General features: G+C 56.1%; 1 protein-coding gene across 5 annotated transcripts in view; it reads left to right on the forward strand.

Moving 5' to 3' along the window:
- Positions 1-21,410, forward strand: part of GDPD5 (glycerophosphodiester phosphodiesterase domain containing 5) — an 85,703-nt gene that overhangs the window by 35,271 nt on the left and 29,022 nt on the right. For all 5 annotated transcript variants that reach the window (XM_006777912.2, XM_006777911.2, XM_006777914.2 and 2 more), the window contains one exon: positions 8,368-8,544. In XM_006777912.2, coding sequence (XP_006777975.1) covers positions 8,428-8,544 — 117 coding nt within the window. In that variant the 5' untranslated portion in view covers positions 8,368-8,427. The remainder of the gene's footprint in view (positions 1-8,367; positions 8,545-21,410) is intronic.

The following is a 21,410-nucleotide window of genomic DNA, read 5'->3' on the forward strand; positions in this document are numbered from 1 at the left end:
GGGTTTTTGGGTGTTTTTTTTGGGGGGGGGGGTACAGGGGCAGGCCACTCCTCTCAGGAGGGCTCTCTACAGGCCTGACTTAAGGAGTGAACCATTCAGCCCTCCAGGGAGGGCGGCCTTCACCAAGAGCGTGCAAGCCTACGCAGGCCAGGCCACTCTGCTGGGAACCATCACTAGGACCCATGCTGGGGATTTCTGCGTGCAGAGCGAGGCTGGATGCGAAGGCTGGATGCGAAGGCTGCAGGTCTTTCCTGGCACTGACTTTTGATGATTTTTAATAATCTGAGATCCAGGGATAGTTTTGTTGGATCGCACCAGGATTGCATGATTGCATGAGTCTTGGGTGAGGTGATTCTAAGACTGTTTGCAGCTAGAGCTTTTGAGTCTGAGATGCTAAGCTCCGCTCTCTGCCCAAGTCCATATTCCCTGACTTGGGAAAGAGAGGTCCTTTCTGTGCCAGGAGAACCCAAGGCCCCTGGGCAGGGTCCTGAGCCTGGCTCCTGTTCAGCCAGTAGCCCCAAACTGTCCCAAACATGTGGTTCTGTCCCCCGAGGGCCTCGACTGCGGGTGCGTCTCAGACCTGGCCTGACCTGCTCCAGCCTTGCGTCCTCGTCCTTAACGCGGGAATCTGGTACTTACGGGCAGAGGAGGTGAGATGCTTCATTGAAACGATGTGAGGGAGACCCTTTGTTAACAGCAGAACACTGGCCATGTGGTTAGAATGGTGCTGTCGCTGCAAACAGGTGTCCCCCTAAAAGGAGGGTCCATGTCCGATTCTCTGTAAAGCTTTCTTGGCTCCCAGAAGTGCCTGGCACACTGTGGAGGCTTCTCAAACATTTACTGAGTGACCTACAGAGCCTTAGATACGGGACAGGTGGGACCAGAGGCCACGGTTCCCAGGGACAAGCAGGGAGCACTTCCTACAGGAGGACGCAGGCCTGGGATGCAGTGAGCCTGGCCTGCCCCCCAGGAAGAGTTGTGTAAACAGGAGGCTCAGATACCCCCTCCGTGGCCAGAGGTTAATAATGGCCCTAATTGTGGCGTGATTGATCTCCGAGGACTCCTGCTGAGCTCCAGCCTCAGCCGGTGAGTAACTTTTTCCCAAAGAATGTTGCGGGTGACACGGGAGGCCTCCCTCCTGGCACCTCCTTCCTGGGCTCTCCCCGCTGGCAGCTGCCTCAGTGACAGATGTCCTTCCTATCTCACCTCTGCTTACCTTCTCTGTTGATTGCATTAAAATGTAGGGCTTTCTCTGAGGCTCAGAGGAGTGGAGTGACTTGCCCCAGTCCATAGTGTAATGGGGAGCAGCCCTGATCTCCCCATGCAGGCCATCCGATGGACAGGGCCATGACCAGGCCCTAACCTGGTCACAGGCCTCATTTTGATGCCTCCATTCAGTGACGGGCTCAGGACTCCCAGCTGTCAGCCCTGGGAGCGGAGGGGGTCTGTGCCTCAGACTAGACAAGGACTGAGGGATTGCCCCTCCCTCCTCCCTGAGCTGTCCCATCTCTGCTTCTCTCCCAGGGATGAAGAGAGAGCAGGTGGTTAGAGGGTTTTAGAAGTTGAGTGCCCAGAGGGATTTTGGAGACCATCTGGTGGTGTTCAAACCCCTCAGGATACAGACGGGAAAGCCAAGGCCAGAGGCTTCCAGAGGTCGCCCAGCCTGCTCGTGGCTGCGCTCAGCCACAGCCTGCAGCCCTGGGAGGGCAGCCCTGGGCAAGGAGAAGCGGAGCGACTCCTTCTCTGCATTTGTGCTCTGCCTCCTTCCGCAGGGCCCTGGCAGGCTGCTGGAGAAGATCAGGTCCCTGCCAGCCCAGCCCTGTGCCCGTCATGGTGTGTGGGGGTTCCCCTTCTCTCCCCTGGGTCCTTGGCCCTACTCTGTGCCCGTGCTCCCTTGGAGCCAACCAAAATATCGAGCTTGGCCCTTGAGGTGCAATTTGCAGTGACACAGATGCTGTGGCTGGCATAGACATGGAGGATGGCAGAAACGTGGGCAGACGCTTCCTCTGGGCGGTAGAGCCAGCCGCCCTGGATTCAAATCCCTCTTCTGGGTCCATTGGCTGTTTGGCCTTGGGGGAATCACTTAATGTCTTGGGTGTGGCCATCTATCTGTCAATCAAGATAGATATCTAAATTAAATAATATATATTCAGTGAACAGATTTTTTTTTTAAAGAACAGTTTTTGGTTTATAGAAAAATTGATCAGAAAGTACAGAAGGTTCCTACATGTTCTCCCTCTCCGACCTCACAGTTTCCCCTATTAACATCTTACATTAGGGTGGTGCTTTTGTTACAACTGATGGGCCAACGTTGATACAGTATTATTAACTAAAGTCCCCGGTTTGCATCAGGGTCTATAGTCTATGGGGTTTGATAAATGTATAATGACATATGTGTTCACCATTACAGTATCACAGAGAATGGTTTCAGTCTTGAAAATCCCCTGTGCCCCCATCCCCAACCCCTGGCAACCACGGATCTTTTGTTGCTTCTATCGTTTTGCCGTTTCCAGAATGTCTTGTAGTTGAATCAGACAGTAGGCAGCCCTTTCAGATTGGCTTCTGTCAATAGCAATATGCTTTTAAGGTCCCTTCGTGTCTGTTCGTGGGTTGGGAGTATATTTCGTTTTATCGTTGAGTCATATTTCGTTTTCTGGATGGACCAGTTTGTTCATCCGTTCGCCTGGGGCCCGTGTTTCTAATCTGTGACAGAAGCCTGTCGAGCTCTACCCGGCAGGCTGTCGCCAGGTGATGACACGGGTCCGATGCTCAGCATGGGCCCGGCGAGCCCCCGCCACCTTCTGCCACTAGCTTCTTTCGCGTAGCACGCTGTTGCCAGGGTTCTCTCATGGTGTAGCCTGGCTCAGTGTTTTATTCCTTTTTATTGCAGCTTGGGTCCTTTTATTTGTTTTTCCATCTAGTTCCCATTTCCCAGACGAGTAAAATAAGGCTCGGAGAGAGCTAGCAACCTATCTAAGCCAAGCAACAAGTCAGTTGCAAGAGACTAGGCTGGAACCTGGGCACTGACACCTGCCCCAGGAAAGAGAGTGGGCTTGGGCCAGAGGCAGCAGGATATGGGGGCGATGAGGGCTTGGGGGTCATGGGAGGGAAGAGGAACAGGGAAGTGGGTTGGGTGCCTTCCCGGGACATCAGGAGCTTTATAGCAGGCGCTCCGTGCTTCTCAGGCCTGGACTCCTGGAAGGCCCTTCCCTGTGCAAACAGGAGTTCAGGGCAGGGACCAAGAATTCAGACAAATCAGGACTTGGTGCTGAGGGGTGGGGCTCAGAGGTGGGGGCTACCTCTTGTCCCAGAGTCAGCAGGGGCTCCGGGTAGGGGATTTCTTGCCAACTTGGCTGATGCCCTGGGAGGTGGCTTGGAGAAATCAATTGATCCTAAGTCATGCCGTTGCCCTGGCGGGAAGAGAGGGGGTGGGGGCAGGGTCCGGTCTCCGGGAGCTTGTCTGAATGCCCAGCGTCCGAGCAGCACTTTCTGTTAGTAGAACTTCCAGGCTTCCTCGGCTGTACAGTCCAGGAAGCCCTGTGCCTCCTCCTCTTGCTGCCCGGTGCTGGCCACTGGGGATGTAGGAATAACTCAGGCCATGCAATAGGAGAGAAGGACATGTCCACAGAGCTCACACAGGGTGCCCCGGAAGCATTAGGGATGCTCAGGGCTATGAGAGGCTTGGGGGGAGGGGGGGAGGCTCTAACCAAATCTGGGCTCAGGGGAGGCTCCCTGGAGGAGGTGACATCTGAGCTGAGATTGGAAGGGTCAGGAGGTGTCAGTCAGATGCAGGGACAGCAGGTTCTGGAGTGGTGAGGCTGGAGGAACTGGAGGGGCCTGGTCATGTGCCTTTAAAAATCTTCCTCTAGCCCTAGCCAGTTTGGCTCAGTGGATAGAGTGTCAACCTGCAGAATGAAGGGTCCCAGGTTCAATTCTGGTCAAGGGCATGTACCTGGGTTGTAGGCTCAAACCCCGGCCCCAGCCAGGGCCACGTGTGGGAGGCAACCAGTTGATGTGTCTCTCACATAGATGTTTCTCTCTGTCTCTCCCCCTCCCTTCCACTCTCTCTAAAAATCAGTGGGAAATACTCTGGTTTATTTTCAGATCACATAAATCTTTCACCTTTTAAAAATCAATGGGAAAATATCCTCAGGTAAGGATTAACCGAAAAAACAAACAAACAAAAAAATCTTTAGCTGGCTCAGTTGGGAGCTTGGATTGATGGCCAGTGCCTTCCTTTCCCAGGGCAGTGGCCAACGGGAAGGTGAGAAAAGGGCTTTGAGGGATAGGAGAAGCAGATTGGGGGTGGTGAGGAGGTCAGTATCTGTGCAGGGCCTGAGTGCACCCCCGGAGACAGCCAGGAGCCTCTATCTTGATGGAGAAGCAAAGACGGGGTGGCCTTGGCTGCACCTGGTAACCGAAGCCGTGGGAGTGGACGAGATGACCCCAGCAGAGCATGGAAAGAAAAGAGAAGAGGTTTGTCTCCCAGAGAGTGCCTGACGTTATGAACAGTGTGAAGGTTTTCCTGGGAGAGGCGGTTCCAAGAGCCACAGTCAGCTGAGTCCTGGGCCGAGGCCCAGTGCAGACAGTTCTACTTCCCTCTTTTCCAGACCTGAATGGAATTTCCATGCCTAGGGATTGTATTGCTCAGCTGCGGGGGTGGGCGAGCAGGGAAGGGCAGAGGACACGTGGGAGCCAGTCCCAGGGTAAGGGGTTCTGGGGAAGGAGTGTGAGGGCAGGGGCACCTGGGCGTGGGCCTCTGCTTGCGGAATACCCACCTGCAGTGCCTCAGTCACTGCAGCCATGGTCCCTCCTGGCACCCTCCCTGCAAAATCTGGTCCCTATTGAAGCCAAGGCGAAGGCTGTTACCCCATTTTACAGATTCAGAAAGCAAGGCTCAGGGAAGAGCCCTGAGAGGCCTCAGCCACTATGCAAGTGAGCGGCTGACACAGGATGAATCCAGGCTTCTTCCTAAATATTAGCTGCCCCCGCCCTTCGTGAGGGCCAATGTGGTGGTCGACCTAATCTGGGGGTGCACTGGATGAGATCTGGCTGCGTAAAGCCAAGAGCATCCCCCAGGCCTCTCTAACCCCACGGGAGCTAATGCTAAGCTGACTGCAATAGCATCCCCATCCCTTATGTCCCCCAAGCCCACGGCTCGGCTCGACTCAGAGAATTCCCAGCAGCTGCACCGTGTTCACATGGCTCCCCAGGGAACCACGGGCCCAGAGACTGCACCGCACAATTCCAGCAATTAGGAGGCCCTGGGTCAGTCGATATTCCCAGCAAGCCCCTAATGCATCGCTCTCCTCAGACTGGAGGCTGGACGCCCTGTGCTGAGGCTAGCATTTGGTGGGGGCTGGGGATGAGGGTGGGGGTGGGAGGCAGAGGTCCCGAATGAGGCCCAGAGGTGGACGTAGGGGCTGGGCCTGAAACCCTGGGTGCCCCTGTGGTGCAGCCCCTGGGCATTTAGAAAGAGGCATCTTGGTGTGGGTGGGGGCGGAAAAAAAAAGAGAAGAGGCATCTTAGGAGCTCATGTTATAGGCCTCAGCTCAGCGCTGCCTCCAGGAAGCGTGGCCTGACCCTCTCTGCCCTGTGTTAAGAGCCCACGGCCTCCTTTTACTCTCTCCACCATATGCTGCACTTATGAGCCATTATGGCCCGGTGGTTGCCGGGGTCAGCGAACTTTCCCTGTGAAGGAGCCAGGCAGCGTTTTAGGCTTTGTGGGCCATATGGACGCGGTCGTAACTCCTCGGCTCTGCAGTTACAGTTAAAGCTGCCGTAACAATACAGAAACGGGCGAGCCTGGCTGCCTCCCATGAAACGTTATTTATGGATCCACTGAAATGTGACTCTCCTGTCATTTTCATGTGCCACAAATGTGTTCTTGTTTGATTTTTTTTCTCTTCTCAATCCTTTAAAAATGTAAAAAATCATTCTTAGCTCGTGGGCTATACAGAAATAGTTGGCTATCTATGGCCATACCACTTTGAATGCACCCGATCTCGCTGACCTTGGAAGCTAAGCAGGGACGGGCCTGGTTAGTGCTTGGATGGGAGCCAAAAGTAGGTGGCTGGCCAGATACGGGCCCTGAGTTACCTTTTGCCAACCCCTGGGTGAGAGCAGGGCCCCTCCTGGAGCCAGACTGCCTGGCTCTGCCGTGTCACCTACGGCAAATAGCTAAACCATTCTGTGCTCCGTACTCCTCATCTGTGCAAGGGAGATGGTAATGATAGTACTTTGAGATATGAAATGGTGCCGCCGCTTGCAGAAGCAGCTTTTGGCGGTTCTTCAAAAGGTTAAACCATATGACCCAGCAATTCCATCCCCAAGTACTGACTCAAGAGAAATGAAAACATATGTTCACACAGAAACCTGCTCACAGCGGTGTTGTTCGTGACAACCACAAAGCAGTAACAACCCACATGTCCATCAGCTGGCGAGTGGGTAAGATGGTCCGATTGAGTATTCTTCAGCTGCAAAAAAGGAATGCATTGATCGATGCTACAGCATGGATGACCCTTAAAAACATGGTACTAAGCAAAAGAAGCCAGTCACCAATGGCCACATATTGTGTGATTACATTTATATGAAATGCCCAGACTAGGCACATAAATAGAGACAGAAGGTAGATTAGTGATTGTTAGGGCTTGAGGGGTGGGAATGGGGTTGATGCGGGGTGGACAGGGTGAGTATGGAGTTTTTGCTGAAATGATGGAAATGCCTTGGAATTAGTCACAACTCCGTGACTATCCTAAACACCGAAAATGCTCAATATGGAATTGTACACTTTTAAGGGGCAAGTTTTATGGCGTGTGAATTATAGCTCAATAAAAAAATAATAACACTTACGCCATAGGTTGCTGTTAGAGTTAGGATATGGACAACATTTGGACTGGTGCCTGGAGCCTAGTGTGGGCCTGCTCGTGCCCCTCGCCGGTCCTGTGAGGGCCCTGAGGGGTCACTGCGTCCGTCCTGTCCACATGGCCTCCAGAGCCTTGGACAGGGTCTGGTGCAAAGCAAATGGCTCCAGCGTCTAGAATCCACAGACCAGGAGCTGAGTCCTGGCTCCTTGGGTAAAACGTTTGCTGCTCTGAGCCCCACGCTCCTCATCTCTAAAATGGGACAATGATAACAGGGGTGTTGAGGGTCGGATGATGCCTGACATCAGGGTGTGTGAGGTGCCCCAGCCAATGGCCACTGGCTACACTGAGCCCCAGCTGGTAGGTCCAGGGCACCAAGCAGAGCCGGGGCAGCTGCTCCTGGTGGCAGCAACTCAACCCACTAGACCAGCCGAGGGCAAACTACGGCCCGTGAATAAAACTAAAAAAAAAAAAAAAGACCGTACCCTTTTATGTAATGATGTTTACTTTGAATTTATATTAGTTCACACAAACACTCCATCCATGCTTTTGTTCCGGCCCTCCGGTCCAGTTTAAGAACCCATTGTGGCCCTCGAGTCAAAAAGTTTGCCCACCCCTGCACTAGACACAGCCCATAGTTCTACCCACGAGCCCTGCTGGGCTGGGTCTCCCTGAGCCTGAAGGATTGAACTCTTCAGGGCTCCAGATTCCCAGACTGACCGCACCCAGCTGTGTGACCGCAGGCCAGGCGCTGCCCCCTTCTCTTCTGAGCCTCAGTTTGTTCAACTGTCAAATGGGTTTGGGACACACAGTACCTTCCACGTGAGGCAGGGAGATGGGTATAAAGTGTTCGCACAGGGCCTGGAATAGTTTAAATGCTCAGTACATGTCAGCTTTTATGATAATTTATTTTATTTATTTTTTATGATAATTTATTTTAAAATATTTATTTGGAAAGTTCTGTGTGCTAGGTTCTGTTCCAGTTACTGGGCATATAGCAGAGAATAAAGCAGACAAAATCCTTGCCTTTATGAAACGTACATCATAGTGGGATAGGCAGATGAGAAACAAAAAAAGTAAATTATGATTGAGAAAATACAGCTAAAAATGGCTGAGCGGTAGGGGAAGGGGTTGCAGTTTTACAGAAGATGACCTGGGGACATCTGGTTGAGACAGACATTTGAGCAAAGACCTGAGGGGAGGAGGGGGAGGAGGGGGAGGAGGGAACCATGCGGGTTCTTAAGGGCAGAGCCTTCCAGGCAGAGGAGGCAGCAGCAGTGTGCTGGCCGGTGTGGCTGAGCGGAGGATTAGATCAGGGGAGGGTGGCAGGGACCGTCCTGAGAGACCTGCAGGGTGGGCCTCGGACTCCAGGTGGGCCTGGGACCCACTGCAGGGATTTGTGCGGAGCTGACCCACCCTGACCTCGGCTACCATGACCTTTGCTGTGTCTAGGGCTGACTCCTCACCCTTCCCCTGCCTCACAGCCTTGTGCTTTCTCCCACAGAACCAGCCTGGGGCCCCCATGGGCTCCTGAGGGCCGGGCACCAGGGCCTCGGGCACGAGCATGGTAAGACACCAGCCCCTGCAGTACTACGAGCCCCAGCTGTGCCTCTCCTGCCTCACGGGCATCTACGGCTGCCGCTGGAAACGCTACCAGCGCTCCCATGATGACACCACACCGGTGAGCCACACTGGGACCTGGGCAAAAGGACCCCAGGGAGCCCCCGAGTCGGGGGTGGGGGGGTCGGGGGGTGTCAGCTCTGTCAGGGCCCCTTCTGGGTTTCACTTCTCCTTCTGTAAAATGGGCCCATGGCAATTCTTGAATCTCTCTGACCAGGTGGGCAAGACCATTCTGTTGTGGAAATACCCAGTTGTTAACTCTCTTCTGACAGCAGGGGGGCTGGTCTGCTAGGCCATCGGGAGCCCGGGAGCTGGCAAGGCTGTGGCCTGGCACCGGGGCCCCGTCACCTGAGCCATGGGCCTGCCAGAGCTGGCAGCAGGTGCTCGGCAGGATAAGAAAGCCTCCTTCAGTGTCCGCGCCCCGGCCAGGCTCCGGGTGGCTCCGGGTGGCACTCCATCCCTGGGCGCTATCAGCCGGTGAATCTAGTTTCTTTTCTGAAGGAACCCAATTCCTTTAAGAAGGAATAGAGAGAGATAACTCGTGTTTATCTAAGAGCTTTGCTGCCTGAAAAACAACTTTCTTCTTCCTTCCTTGTCTGAACAAAGAAGCCAGCTTCCAAAGTCAGATAGTCTGCAAACAGGCGGGAGTGGCCAAGGGTCGGGGTGGCGGCTAAGGGCAGGGCAGGCCTCTCAGGGCTACTGGATGGGGGGCGGGAGGGAGTTGCCCCCCCCCACCCCCGTCTCTCTGCTTCTCTGCTTGTGACAGTGAGGGACGAAGTGCTAGATGAGTCAGGAGCCTGTGCTCATGGCTCCCACATGGTGAGAAGCAGGTACCTGGTGGGTACCGGGCCTGATTCATGGTCATGTCCCCACTCTCAGCAGAGAGGCAACATGGCAGACTGAGGCAAAGGAGAGGAAGGGGCCTGCCCAAGTCACAGAGCAGGTCCTGCCCTGCTGGGACGGCGGCCCTGCCTGGGACAGCCTTTTCGTCTTGTGTGGGCGTAGGGTCTCCCCGACAGTGGCGCAGACTGTGAGGTCAGGAGTCAGGCAGACCTCAAGTTCAAGTTGTGCCTCTTCTACTTGGACTGTCGATGTAAGAAACGTCCAAACCTGTAGAGAATTTTCATAGACTTTATTTGAGCCAAACTGACGGCAGTGCTGGGGAGCACGGTCTCAGATTGCTCCGGAGAATGACAGTTCTGCGGTTTCTCTTATGCGTTTAGAATTAAGGAGGGAAGATCACATGAGGGTGGGAGAAAGCAGGGCCGGCATTGGACTCCAGGACCCTTAACAAGATCATGGGCTCCCTTCAGGTTAGTTCCACTTCCCAGGGGTCTGCAAAAGGCAAACAGTGTGTTAACCTAGATGCACGGAAACAATGGACAGGGCTTGCCGGAGGCAGAGATAAACCCTGTGCTAAAGCAGTTATGAGCCTGGGGTGTGACTGTTCACCATGTCCCGCCCAGTTAGGAATGTGTGATGAGATCACCCCGTGAGGTTACTGTCGGTTAGGCTTACGACAGGGCCCCTCTGTTGTCCACAGTATGCGCTTGACTTTGAGCTTTCTCACCCATGAAATAGCACTCACACCTCTCAAGGACCAGCTGGGCGGACGGCATGCGATAGCGACATGAAGTGGCCAGCACGGTGCTAGCTGTGACTAGTCATGAAGACCAGAGATTCCCGAGGCCCACGCCCCGGCCTCTCCACTCTGACTGGAGGAGGGGTAGGGTTAAGACTTTAGAATTCCTCAGCCACTCCGCTGTGCTCTGAGCTCCATTCTCCCCTCAGACTGGGGCCCGGCAGCCGGGCCTCCCCATATCGTGTCGGGAAAGCCAGACGGGAGGGCAGCAGTGAACTTCACCTGTGTGTCTTGTGCCAGGCCCCGTGCTGAGCACTCACCGCCCAGGAGCTGGGTGTCACCGCCACCATTGCACTAGGGGAAACAGAAGCCAGGTTGTCCGTGACTTGGCCCAGGTCATACCAGCGGGTAAGGGGCAGAGCTCAGGTGTGACCCCAGGCAGTGTAGGTGGAAAGCTCTTGGTGGGGGTGGGGAGACAGCTGAGGCGAAGGACGGGAGCGAGTGGCTGAGCTTCCACGCACACTCCCTTGGCTGTGGCAGTAGGCCCTGGAGGAAGGTGTGTCTCCCAGAACACACCCCTTGGTGGGCACGGGCCAGCCAGTCCTAGGCTGTGGGGTCAGGAAGTGATGCGTCCTGGCTGTGGCCAGCACGGGGCCCAGAGTGGAGGAAGTGGGGCTGGGGCTGGTTTTGAGCTGACTGGAGCCTACGTGGTGCAGGCTCTGCAAATACCAATGTCTGGGGCCAGGTGTGGGCAGAAGCAGGAAGGGTTGCAGGAGGTCACGAGCCAGCCAGGGGCTGGGAGAGGGGAGCTCGGGGTGGCAGGGCCTCTGCAGAAGGGGCTGAGCTCACCTCAGGTGACCCTGAGACTCCGAGCTGAGGATGAGCATCCACCGCCTTCCCTGTCACTCACTCCGCTCCTGCTTCCCCTCCCGCTTCCCTGGCTCAGCCTCGGCCTCAGTCTGCTCACCCTTTTCTCTTTTCTCTCCCAGTCCCTCGGAGACAGCTGGGTGAGGGCTGTGATGGGGTGCTGGCTCCCTGTCCTGACACAGTGAAGGGAACAGCCATCTGGTGTCTCAGAATCAGGGCTGGTGCCGAAAAGGTGCTCCGTAAATTTTGCTGAACAAATGGGGGCCCTGGAGCGAGCTCCGGGAGCACAGGCTGGGGAGGGAGGCGGGAGCCGGTAGGGCTGGGGGTGGCAGAGAGGCCTCAGCAAAGGGGTGGCGTCCAACTTTGGGCCTCTGCCTCTCCTCATCCCCACCGCACTCTCTCCTTTGGGCACTGGCCCAGGCACTCCCTCCCCTCAGGTCCTCTTAGGGGAACCCCCTGCCCCACCTGCATCTCCCAGCTCAGAAGCCTGGGGTCAAGTTCTTCTGTGAAGCCCACTTCTCTGGGCCTCACCTGTGAAATGGGGTGACAGACGGGTGGTGAGTCAGCGGCAGGAGGCTGGGGAGTGAAGTGTGAGGCTAGCAGTGAGCGCGTATTGAGCACCCGTTGTATTGGGGGAGCATGTGGCTTACATGCCTTGCCCTGTTCGTTGTGTAGCACCCCTGTGGGGCGTGTTTACTTTCTATGCCCCACTTACAGGTCAGAAACCGAGGCCATGCCACACCTGCAGTCTGGGACAGGTTAGCAGCCAGAGCCTCAGGAAGACGGAGGCTGTAGGGAGGAGTCCTGTGTTTTGAGTCCAGGTGGTTTTTTTGTGAGAGCTTGCCAGAGGGAAAAGAACTGGAGGGCGGAGAGGACGTGGGGAGTTGCCTGATGCAGGAGAAAGAGCACTGGACCAGGAGCGTTTTGGACAAGATGGGAGTGTCTTCCCTGCCACATGACGGACCCTCTGTGTTGCCCTGGCTGGGCCTGGCCCTGCAGGGCCGGAGTGGAGCCCAGGGAGGGTGTGGGGCAGGGGGAGCTTGGGTAGGAGCCCCCTCCTCACTGACCACGCTGGTGTCCTTCCTTCCTGCCCTGAGACTTGGCTCACATGGCCCCCTCCCCCCAGGACACACACTTGACAAATAAGGAAACAGGAAACTGAGGACCAGAGAGGTGAAGTGAGCCCTTCACTGCCCCAGCTCAGTGGGTGGAGGAGCCTGGCAACAGGAGGCCGCTCGCTCACTCTGGGAAGGGGAAGCAAAGCTTTTTATAACGGGGCTAGGGAATTTAGTTGTTGTCCGTGACTCATTACTCCAATGCTGCCAGTGAGGGCCTTGGTGGACGGAAGACAGTTCTCAGGCTGTGCCCACGGCGACCCCTGGAGACTGGGCGGCGGTGGGAGGCAGTCCAGTGTCAGAACCACCTTCTCTGTAGCAAGAGGGATACAGGTCCGATGCCTAGAGGAACTTCCCAGCCCCGGACCCCAAAGGAGATAGTGACCGTCGACTCTTGCCTTTCGAAGGCTGTTGTGAGGCCGATTGACCCCGTCCATCTTAAGGATGGGGCTCCAGGGGGAGTAAGTGATTAATTCAAGCTGAGGAGTTACAGGCACAGCCTGTGCAGCCCCTGCTCGCACCCCCAGTCCTGCGCCCGCTCCCCTATTCCACACCAGTCTTGTCTGGGAGGCACTGGTTACTTATTCAATCAACAAACCATCATGATACCTGCTCTGGACCTGGAGGCCACAGGTGTATCAGAGCCGGCCCCCCTTCCCTGAAGGGCTCCTAGGCTGGCAGGGGAGCAGACAGACACCAACTGACACACCCAGACCACCCAGGGGATCGCTGCTGAGGCCAGGAAACCCCAGGCAGGAACGTTTGCCTGAGCCGGTGCCTGAGAGAATTACACCGTCGTGCCAGACTGGGGAAGTGATCCTGCAGGGAGCTGGGTGTACAGTGTCTTGTACTTGGGAACGGAAAGCATTTGCCTCCAGTGTGAGGAGGGGAGGGCGTTGCCTGAGGCTGGGCTGGAGAGCCTGCACTCATCCTGGGCAGTGGGAGCCCAGGCAGACTCGGGCTGTGCAAGGGCCACTGTGGTTAAATCTCGGAGAAAGAGTGCTGGTGGGGAGGTGGGGAGGGCAGGGAGCCAGCTGAGAACGGCTGAGGTCTCAACTGGGGGCAGGAGGATGCAGGGAGGTAGTGAAGGGAGGGATTCTAGAGACACCTAGAAGGTGCAGTCAGCAGGCTGTGGAAGAGGTTGGAAGTCTGATGATGCCTCTGTCAGCCCATGATTTCCTGCCTGGCTGGATGAGGCCACCATGCTGTGCCTAGGAGTACGTGAGAGGGGAGAGTGGCCTCGGTGAAGTCCAGGAATGGTGCAGCGGGATGGGTGGGACACAGAAATAGAAAACTCCCCACCCCCAATTGCCTACCTCCTAGGACGGGAGCAGTAGACACCTGCCGTGGGGGTTTCATCAGCACCCCTCCCCACACACAGCCCCTGCAGCCACCCCAAGACCACTGTCCCCTTTTACAGCTCTGCCTTTGCTCAGGCAGCCCCACTGCCTGAACTCTCTTTGTCTCTGCCTTTCAAGGCTTATTGCAAACAAGAGGCCCAGTGCGTGAAATTCATGCACGGGTAGGGTAGGGTCCCTAGTGGCTGCCAGTTGCCGGCTAGGGCCTCCCTTCAGCACCTCCACTACTGCCCGCTGCCAACAGGCGCCATGTTCTGCACTGCCCCCTGGTGGTCAGGGCATGTCTAACTCCCTGTTGGTCAAACTCCCACCCATGGAGACAGTTTGCATATTAGCCTTTTATGATATAGGATGTCTATTCCTCTCTGTCCCCCCTCGCCCAACCAAAAATGAATCAGGCCTCTCTCCCGTCTTCCCTCCCTCCCTGGGCTCTCGCAGTACCTGCCACGTGGAGTGTGACTTTCTGTGTCTCCCGCTAGACTCTGAGTGTTCTGAGGAAGGGCTTGGCTCAGGAGGGGCTGGGCAAGGACTGGAGGGATGACTGAGCCCCGAGTTGGAGAACGAGTGAGGAAGCCTGTTAGGGGAATGTGCTGCCACCCCACGACGGTGTGGAGAGGCAGGACCCCGGTGAGCTCACGGGAGTGGGGTGGTCGGGAGAGTGCAGCTGCGTGCCGCCTTGTCCTGCCCCTGGCTGAGGCTGGCAGGGCAGGGTGTGGACTCAGCTGTGGGACCTCTCAGGCTACCTTTGGGGTTGGGGGTTGGGCTCTGTTAGTGTACAGGAGGATTCCAAGCTGGTGCCCCACCTCCCTGCTCTATTACCGCCATGTGGGCCTATGACAGGGATGGGTGTGTGGCAGGGCAGAGTGGATTCCACTTGGGATTCAAGGTGGGCTCCCTGGATGAAGCAGCCATTGGGACGGGATGAGATTGGCGTCGGCCAGAAACACCTGGGTGGGCATTCCTGGCCCAGGGAGCTGCATGCAGTCTGCACTCCTCCCGGCCACTCCCGGCCTCCTCCAGTGACTTAGTGTGTGACCTTGGGCAAAGCCAGACCCCCTCTGATCTCCACTTGCTTGTGGGTTGGATGGAGATACATATTCATGCCCCGAAGGTCCGGGAGATAAGGGATACCCATGTGCCTCACGTCCTTTACCAAAGACACCGCCGCTCCCACCTTGGAGAAACGTGTCCTACCCACAGACTTGCAAAAGGGCTGGCTGCTCCCTTCTTCGGTGCTTTGGGGAAAAGGGGCCCAGCAGGTGAGAGAGGCACCCTCTGAGCTCCAGTTTTACCACTTCTAAAATCGGGAAGATAAGCCCCCGTTCCGGGGGGCGGGGCGGGGAATGTCTAGCCCGCGGGCTGTACAAGGCCCTCAAAATCATTTGGTCTGGCCCTGCCAAGGCATTCGGGGTGAGTTAATGAAAAGTTTGACTAAATAGAGCAGGCTAATTTTTCAGTTGATAATTTTGTATGAGAGACTCACTACCGAAGCTCTAATGTTTTACTTTTACAAAACAAACCATAATAGGGGGTAAGGGAAAGAAAATAAGGAAAAATTATGATTTCAACAGGGCTGCGAGGAGGATAAGAAAATGGGAGATGGTATCATTGCATCGTCGTGAGAGAGAGGAGAGGCTGAGAGCGCCCGGGGTTGTGGCAGCACCAGGAGCTGAGGATTTATCTCTGCAAGAAAGCCATGTTGTCTCTGGCCTTTGGGGAACTCCCCACACCCACCTAGCTCTTCTCTGAATGTTGTGACCGGGGCATGGCCACGCCGTGCTCCTGGGGACGTGGTCATGCCTTGTTCACGACACTCCTGACAGCCTTGAGTGGCTGCTTAGGGAGTGTGGAGGGGACAGCATGATGATGGGGAACAGCAGGGCGTGCGACCACCCACCACCTGCGGCAGGGCCCTCGAAGGGGCTCTGGGATAATCCCTCCTAAGACTCTCAGCTCTTCCGCTCGGGTATGCTCTTGGACGGATGCAGCCCACAGGATGGGCGGGAGAAACTGGGCTTTGGCCCTGCTGCTTTTCTGCATGAAGGAGCAGCGGTTGAATCTTGAGCCACACTTGGCCTGTGATAGGAAACAGAATTTGTAGACAGGGGCCTAATTGCCCTGCTCTCTGGAGCCCAGAATAATAAATCCAGCCTCTTAGGCTGTCAGGAGCTGGCTGGGGTGGGGATTCTCATCCCTTTGCCTGAGAGGCCCTCATGCTGTCATACATCTCAAACCTCCCCAGGCTGCCCCTCCCCCAAATCTCCTGTGTCAGGGCCAGAATAATCCTGCCAGGGCCTGCCCATCTCTCCCTTCCAGGAGCTCCCTGCACCCTTCCCAGCTGACATTTCCTGGGCTTTTTTTGTGCGTCAGTCACCCCAATTGGAAGTTGGTGAGGGTGAAACAGGCTGGTGATTGGAGGAACTGGGTGCCCAAGATCTGGCCTGCAGGCGGCAGACGGGATAGGTAGCACTCCTCCGTCTCTCTCTCCAATGTGGTACTCTGTGGTCCTGAGGGCATAGCTGGGCTCTGGGACCTCAAAGCAGAGCCAGGACCACAGGGGTGGCCCAGGGGCCAGAGCCCAGCCATGCGGAAGAAGCCGTACCAGGCAGGGCCAGCGCATGGGGTGAGGGCTGCCTCAGGACACACTAGACAACCCAGAAACAGACCACACACATCCGAGCACGTGCCTCTGTGCTAATGGAATGTGGGAGTTGTTGCACGTATCACGTGTGGCACCGGGACAGCCGAAGCATCCGTTTGGTGGAAGTAAAATGAGATCCCTGCCTCTTACCTCAAACCAGAATAAGTCCCAGATGGATTAAAATGTATTTTTGTTCCCTTGAGGAAGCACACATTTGGGAAGATGTAAAGTAAAAGAAATTCCATCTTTAGCGATAAGGCTTTCCAACCTCTCTCCATACACGTAGACATCCGTATGGAGCTATAGATAGATGGCTATAGACAGATGGGTTACATACAGATTTAAATGCAAACAATGAGGCCAGGAAATTGCCACTGTAAAATGGGAATTAGATATATAATCTTGGGCCACCTTCCTTAACCATGAGACCAAAGGCAAAACCTATAAAAGGAAAGAGATAAATTTGAGTGCCTAAAAACTTAAATTTTTATCCAAAAAAAATTTGAAAACAAAATTAAAGTCAAATGACAGAATAAAAAAAAAATACACCGTGTATGAAGGTTAATACCCTTACGCAGAGAAAGCTTTTATAAGCCCATAAGAAAAGAAGCCATTTCCCCAAACAAAACCTGCCTGGTTCTGTGCCTTTGCACCTTCACCCCCTCTCTCTGCCTGAACCGAGGCTCCCTGGCTTTGTCCTCCTAGCAAGCCCCTTCCCTCCAGCTTTGCTGTGGGTGAAGCCTCTTGGAGGCACTCCATACCTGGCCGTGTGCTCCTAAGCAGCCCATGTTACCCTATTTGCACACTCACTCCTAGGACTGGAGTTGCCTGCCGGTTGGTCAGTCATCTGGGTGGGTTGCTCAGAGTGGAATCCAGGCCTGTTTTATATTCCAGTGCCAGCACCAGTGTGTAGAACTCCTGCAAGAGAGTGGTGGTGAGGACCTGGAGGGAGATGCTGGGATTTAGTTTGGTATAGGGCGTGAGGTAGGGGTCTAGTTGTATTTTTTTACCAAATAGATGTCCAGATGTCCCAACACCTCCTGTTGGATTCTCTAGCATTTCCCTAACAATTTACCCTGTACATGTCCTGTGTCCATGCTCCCAGGCCATTTCCCCTTTTTGGGATCTCAGATTTTCCATTTCCGAATAGGACCTTGAGAGGACAAGGCGAGATGATCTTTGAAATCTTTCCTAACGCTGGCATTCCAGAGGTCCTGACCTGGCATTGCCTGTGACTTCGCTGTGTGACATGGAGTAAGGCCCTGCCTCCTGAGTCTGTCTCCTCAGTCAGACAAGGATAATTACATATCCTGTTCCATGTTGCTTTGAGACAGTTGGGACTGGGGGCAACCAGGCCTGGGTGTGGATTCTGTTCCACCATTATGTTTGCCCTTTGTGATTTGGGACAAATCACTTCCCCTCTCTGAGCCCTGGTTTCCTCCAACTCTCCTGCCTGCTTTGCAGAGCTTGGAGAGGATGAGATGAGATGGGGGCAAGTAGAGAGCTCTTAGGAGTCCCCCCTGATCGACCTCCAGCTCTGAAGAGCTCACACAGGGCTCTGTCCTCCGTAGCCAGTGATGGGCTATGAGATGAGATGGGGCAGCTGCCGGGCCGGGGTCTTCTTCCTCCACCCCTGCTGCTCCTAGGGCTGCAGCCTGCAGGGCCAGACCCGACCTCTGTGTCCGCTGATCCGGGCACCCACTTGGGCTGGGGGTGGGCCATCTGCCGGCTCTCCCCAGCAGCCGGAAAGATTTGGTGCAGTGCAGGGGGCAGGGGGAGACTTGATCACTGTCTTCACATAATTAAAGGGCTGTCAGACGCGAAATGATAATTACAGGAACGATCCTGGATTTGGCGATTTACAGCTTACATCTGTAATCTTGTTCAGGCTGGCAGCCCTCCCATGACATAGAGGTGATGTCATCCCCATGGACAGGGGAAGCGGAAGCTTGATGTCCTGATGGTTGGCCCACAGGCATCTGGATAGTGAATGAGAAGGGCCGGCTCTTGATTATATTCCCCCTGGTCATTTGACCCCAATATTTCTTGCCCTTTGGGGGGCTTGTTCTGTGTGGTATCAGAGAGCCAGCTGCAGGGGACAGTCAAGGAGATAGGTTCAGCTGCATCTCAGGGAAGGATTGCGAGAAGAGAAATAACTCCTACGGCCCTCCCCTCACCGGGCACCTTGCAGGTTTTCCTGGTCTGTGCCACCTGCCAGTGCTGCTGTCCCATTTACAGAGCAGGACCCGGGCACTCAGAGATGATGAATAAATGTCTTCTCCAAGGTCGCACATTCAGTAGGTAGCCAGGGTTGCTGGACCCCCAAACGTAGCCTGTCCCTATCCAGCTTCTCTGGGAAGGAAGAACTTTCGGGCCAGAGGACGACCAGGCAGCATCCAGAGGGAGCTCGCCCATCCCTGGAGCTGCGGGAGCAGAAGCAGGCTGAGCTCCTGTCCTGGAGGCTATACAGGTCGTCTGTGCCTCAGGTGCAGGCAGGGAACAGGAGTCAACTATGGATCCAAGTCGATAATGGTGTCAAGGTCAGGGAGGTGGCTCCTGCTCAGGTGCTGTCCTGACACAGAGTTCAGGCTCCAGGTTCTATTTGGGGACCCAGGGGAGGTGCTCCAAACCCGCAGGGTCCCCAGCAGTGGGTGTAGTGTCTGTGCGCATCCTGGCCTGAGGTCGCGGTCCAGGGCACAGGTAGCAGCAGCACTTCCTGTGTGGGGCGGGGGTTTGGGGCTCCAGCCCAGCTCGTGACTGTGACTGTGTGAGCCCCGGCTGCTAATAAGCTCTTGCCACCGTTTGCCTCTGAATGCAGAAGGCTCTGGGGTGGGCGGGACAGATGAAGAGGGAGAGGAGGAGATGTAACAATCAGCATGAGGCAGTGAGAGAGAAGGAGCTGGGTGTTTGGGGAAATGGGCACGCTGGTGCTCGGCAAGGATGGAGGGTCTCATCTTCGGGGGGTTGGGGGACAAGAGTGGGAGGAGACGAGGCTGGGGTGTGGGCTGAATGCCTGTGGCCGCCGGATTCTGTCACAGCCGAAGCTGGGAGAGTGAGCAGTGCACAGCCAGGGCCCATCCCTTCCCAGGCTGCTCTCAGCCTCCTCCTCCTCCTGCCGGCTGCACCTGTCAGCGCAGGAACTGCTTGACCTTTGTCCTGCAGAGGAAGGAGGCTGGAGCGCCTTCCCTTGGTTTCGTGGGGCCGCCGGGCTCAGCCTGAGATGATGTCTGGTCTTGTCCACTGGCGCCCTGAAGCCTTCCTGCGTGACAGCTACCATCACACATCCTCTGTTCCTCATACCAATCTAAGCACTACCTGTGCCCCACCGGATGTGGGCCCGCGCACGCCGCGATATCTTCATCACCCGGCCCCAGGGAGCCCACAGCCTGCAAACTGACCATATGAGGCTCCGTGTGCCCCTTGACGTTCGTCACCTCATTGAACATCAACCCTCTGAGGCAGGGCTTATCACTGCCGTCTTGTGGGTGAGAAAACCCAGACTCAGAGGAGCTGAGTACGTTGCCCAAGTGGCAGGGCCAGGTCTGTCTCCTGCCTCCCAAGCCTGGCCTCTTCCATCGCTGTCGGGGGTCACGTCGGCGGGTCCATCCCAGGAATCTCTGCAGAAGGGGTCGGGAAGGGAGGTCTTCAGAGGCTGGGCAATGGGAGGGCTTCCCCTGCGAGAAAGAGGTTGGGGGTGAGGGGCAGAGAGAGAGAAGAGAGGAATCCCAGCGAGCTGAGCTGGGCCTGGGGTGGCCATGCAGGGCATGGGAGGAGCCTGTGGGGACTGCCTCCTGTCAGGACACTTGGGTTCAGTCCCAGGTCCCCTCCTCCCCCACTGGGTACATCGCCCCACCTCTGAGTCACCTCCACTCATCCATATGGATGCAAATTAGCAAAAGGCGCCCCTTCCCCAGGACTCCTGACCGGCATCCGCTGGAAAGTTGTCATGACAGATATGCCCGTTGCGGGAACCACGATGGAAGTGGCACTTTTCAGTGCTGGGCTCCACAGCTGGCCCGGCCATACATGGGGCCCTTCTCTGAGGTGCAGGGTCTTCATTTGCTCTCCGCTGGGATAACTGTCCATAAATAAGTACCCCGGCATCGTACCGACTGTGAGAGGTGACGGGGGCCCGTGGACCCGCTGCCACTTCTCTGGCTGCTCAGCCCGGAGCAGGGCCCGGCTGGCTCGTTAATGTGAGCAGCATCCCTGGCCTCCCTGCGCCGCCCTGACAGGGACCATTAGTGCCCTTGGAGCCTCTGTCAGTGAGCTGCTCCCCGCCCCCCACTTCCTCCTGCCAGTTCCTTGCCTTCTTCTCCCCCTTCCTCCAGCCCCTGCCATTCAGTTTTTTCCTCTGATTGTTCTTAGAATGACCCTCTGTGCCCCTCCCCCTCCTGCCCCCTGTGTCGGTGCCTCTCTATCCCCATCTGCAGGCTCCCTGTGGCCACGGGGCCTCTGGCTTCCAGTTCCTAGGACAGGTTTCCCTAGGTGCCCCCAACCCTAGCTCATGCCTGATAATGGAGTTCCTAGATCCCCATTGTGTAGGCCCTGCTTCCATCCCTGTCATGCTCTGGGTGCCTCACACATCTGCCAGCTCTAGTCTTGCCGCTCTGGCTGGTTCCCAGGGGCAGGGCAGGGCAGCCCCTCATTCGTGCCCTGTCCTCCCTGCCCCACTCTCAGGATCTAGCCAAGTGAGGACAGTGGCCCTTAGTGGACAAGATGTCTGCCTGCCTGCCGTGGACCCTCCCAACACCTGTGGTCTCCCTGGCCACCTGTCAGCATCGCCCCGGGTCCTACATCACAGCTCGTCCCAGGACACCTCCCAACAACTGTGACACTCCCTGTCCCTGCAGCCAGCCCCCTGGTCCCACCAGCTGTGGTCCCCTAGCTGGCTTGCCTGGGACAGGACCCATCACAGGCCGAGGTTCAGCTCTCCCCCGGGCCCCTCCGAGAACCTCATCACCTGCTCAGAGGCGCAGCGGCCTTGTCCTGCTGAGGTAGAGCGATCTCTGGACAGGTGGCCACTCGCCACTGCCAGCTCAGGGTCCGAGAAGTCTAAGGCTCCTCCGTCGGGAGCCCCAGTGAGATCTCTCCTGGGAGGGCGTACTCATTGGGGAGAGGAGAAAGGTTGTTTTCTCGCCTTCTGTTTCATTATCACCTCTTCCTTAAGTTCCCACTTACCCTGGGAATATGAAGACCATGCAGATTTTCAAGGCTCTCACAGTACAGCAGGGAGACCCTCACACAGAGACAATTCTAGACCTGTAGGGCGTGTGTCGGAACGGACATGGGTGCAAGGGTAATGGGAACGCTGAGGAGCGGAGTCTCCCCTGTGGGTGGGTGATTTGGGGTGTGGCGTGTAGA

The sequence above is a fragment of the Myotis davidii genome, unplaced genomic scaffold (assembly GCF_000327345.1).
Source record: "Myotis davidii unplaced genomic scaffold, ASM32734v1 scaffold169, whole genome shotgun sequence".
NCBI classification, from domain to species: domain Eukaryota; kingdom Metazoa; phylum Chordata; class Mammalia; order Chiroptera; family Vespertilionidae; genus Myotis; species Myotis davidii.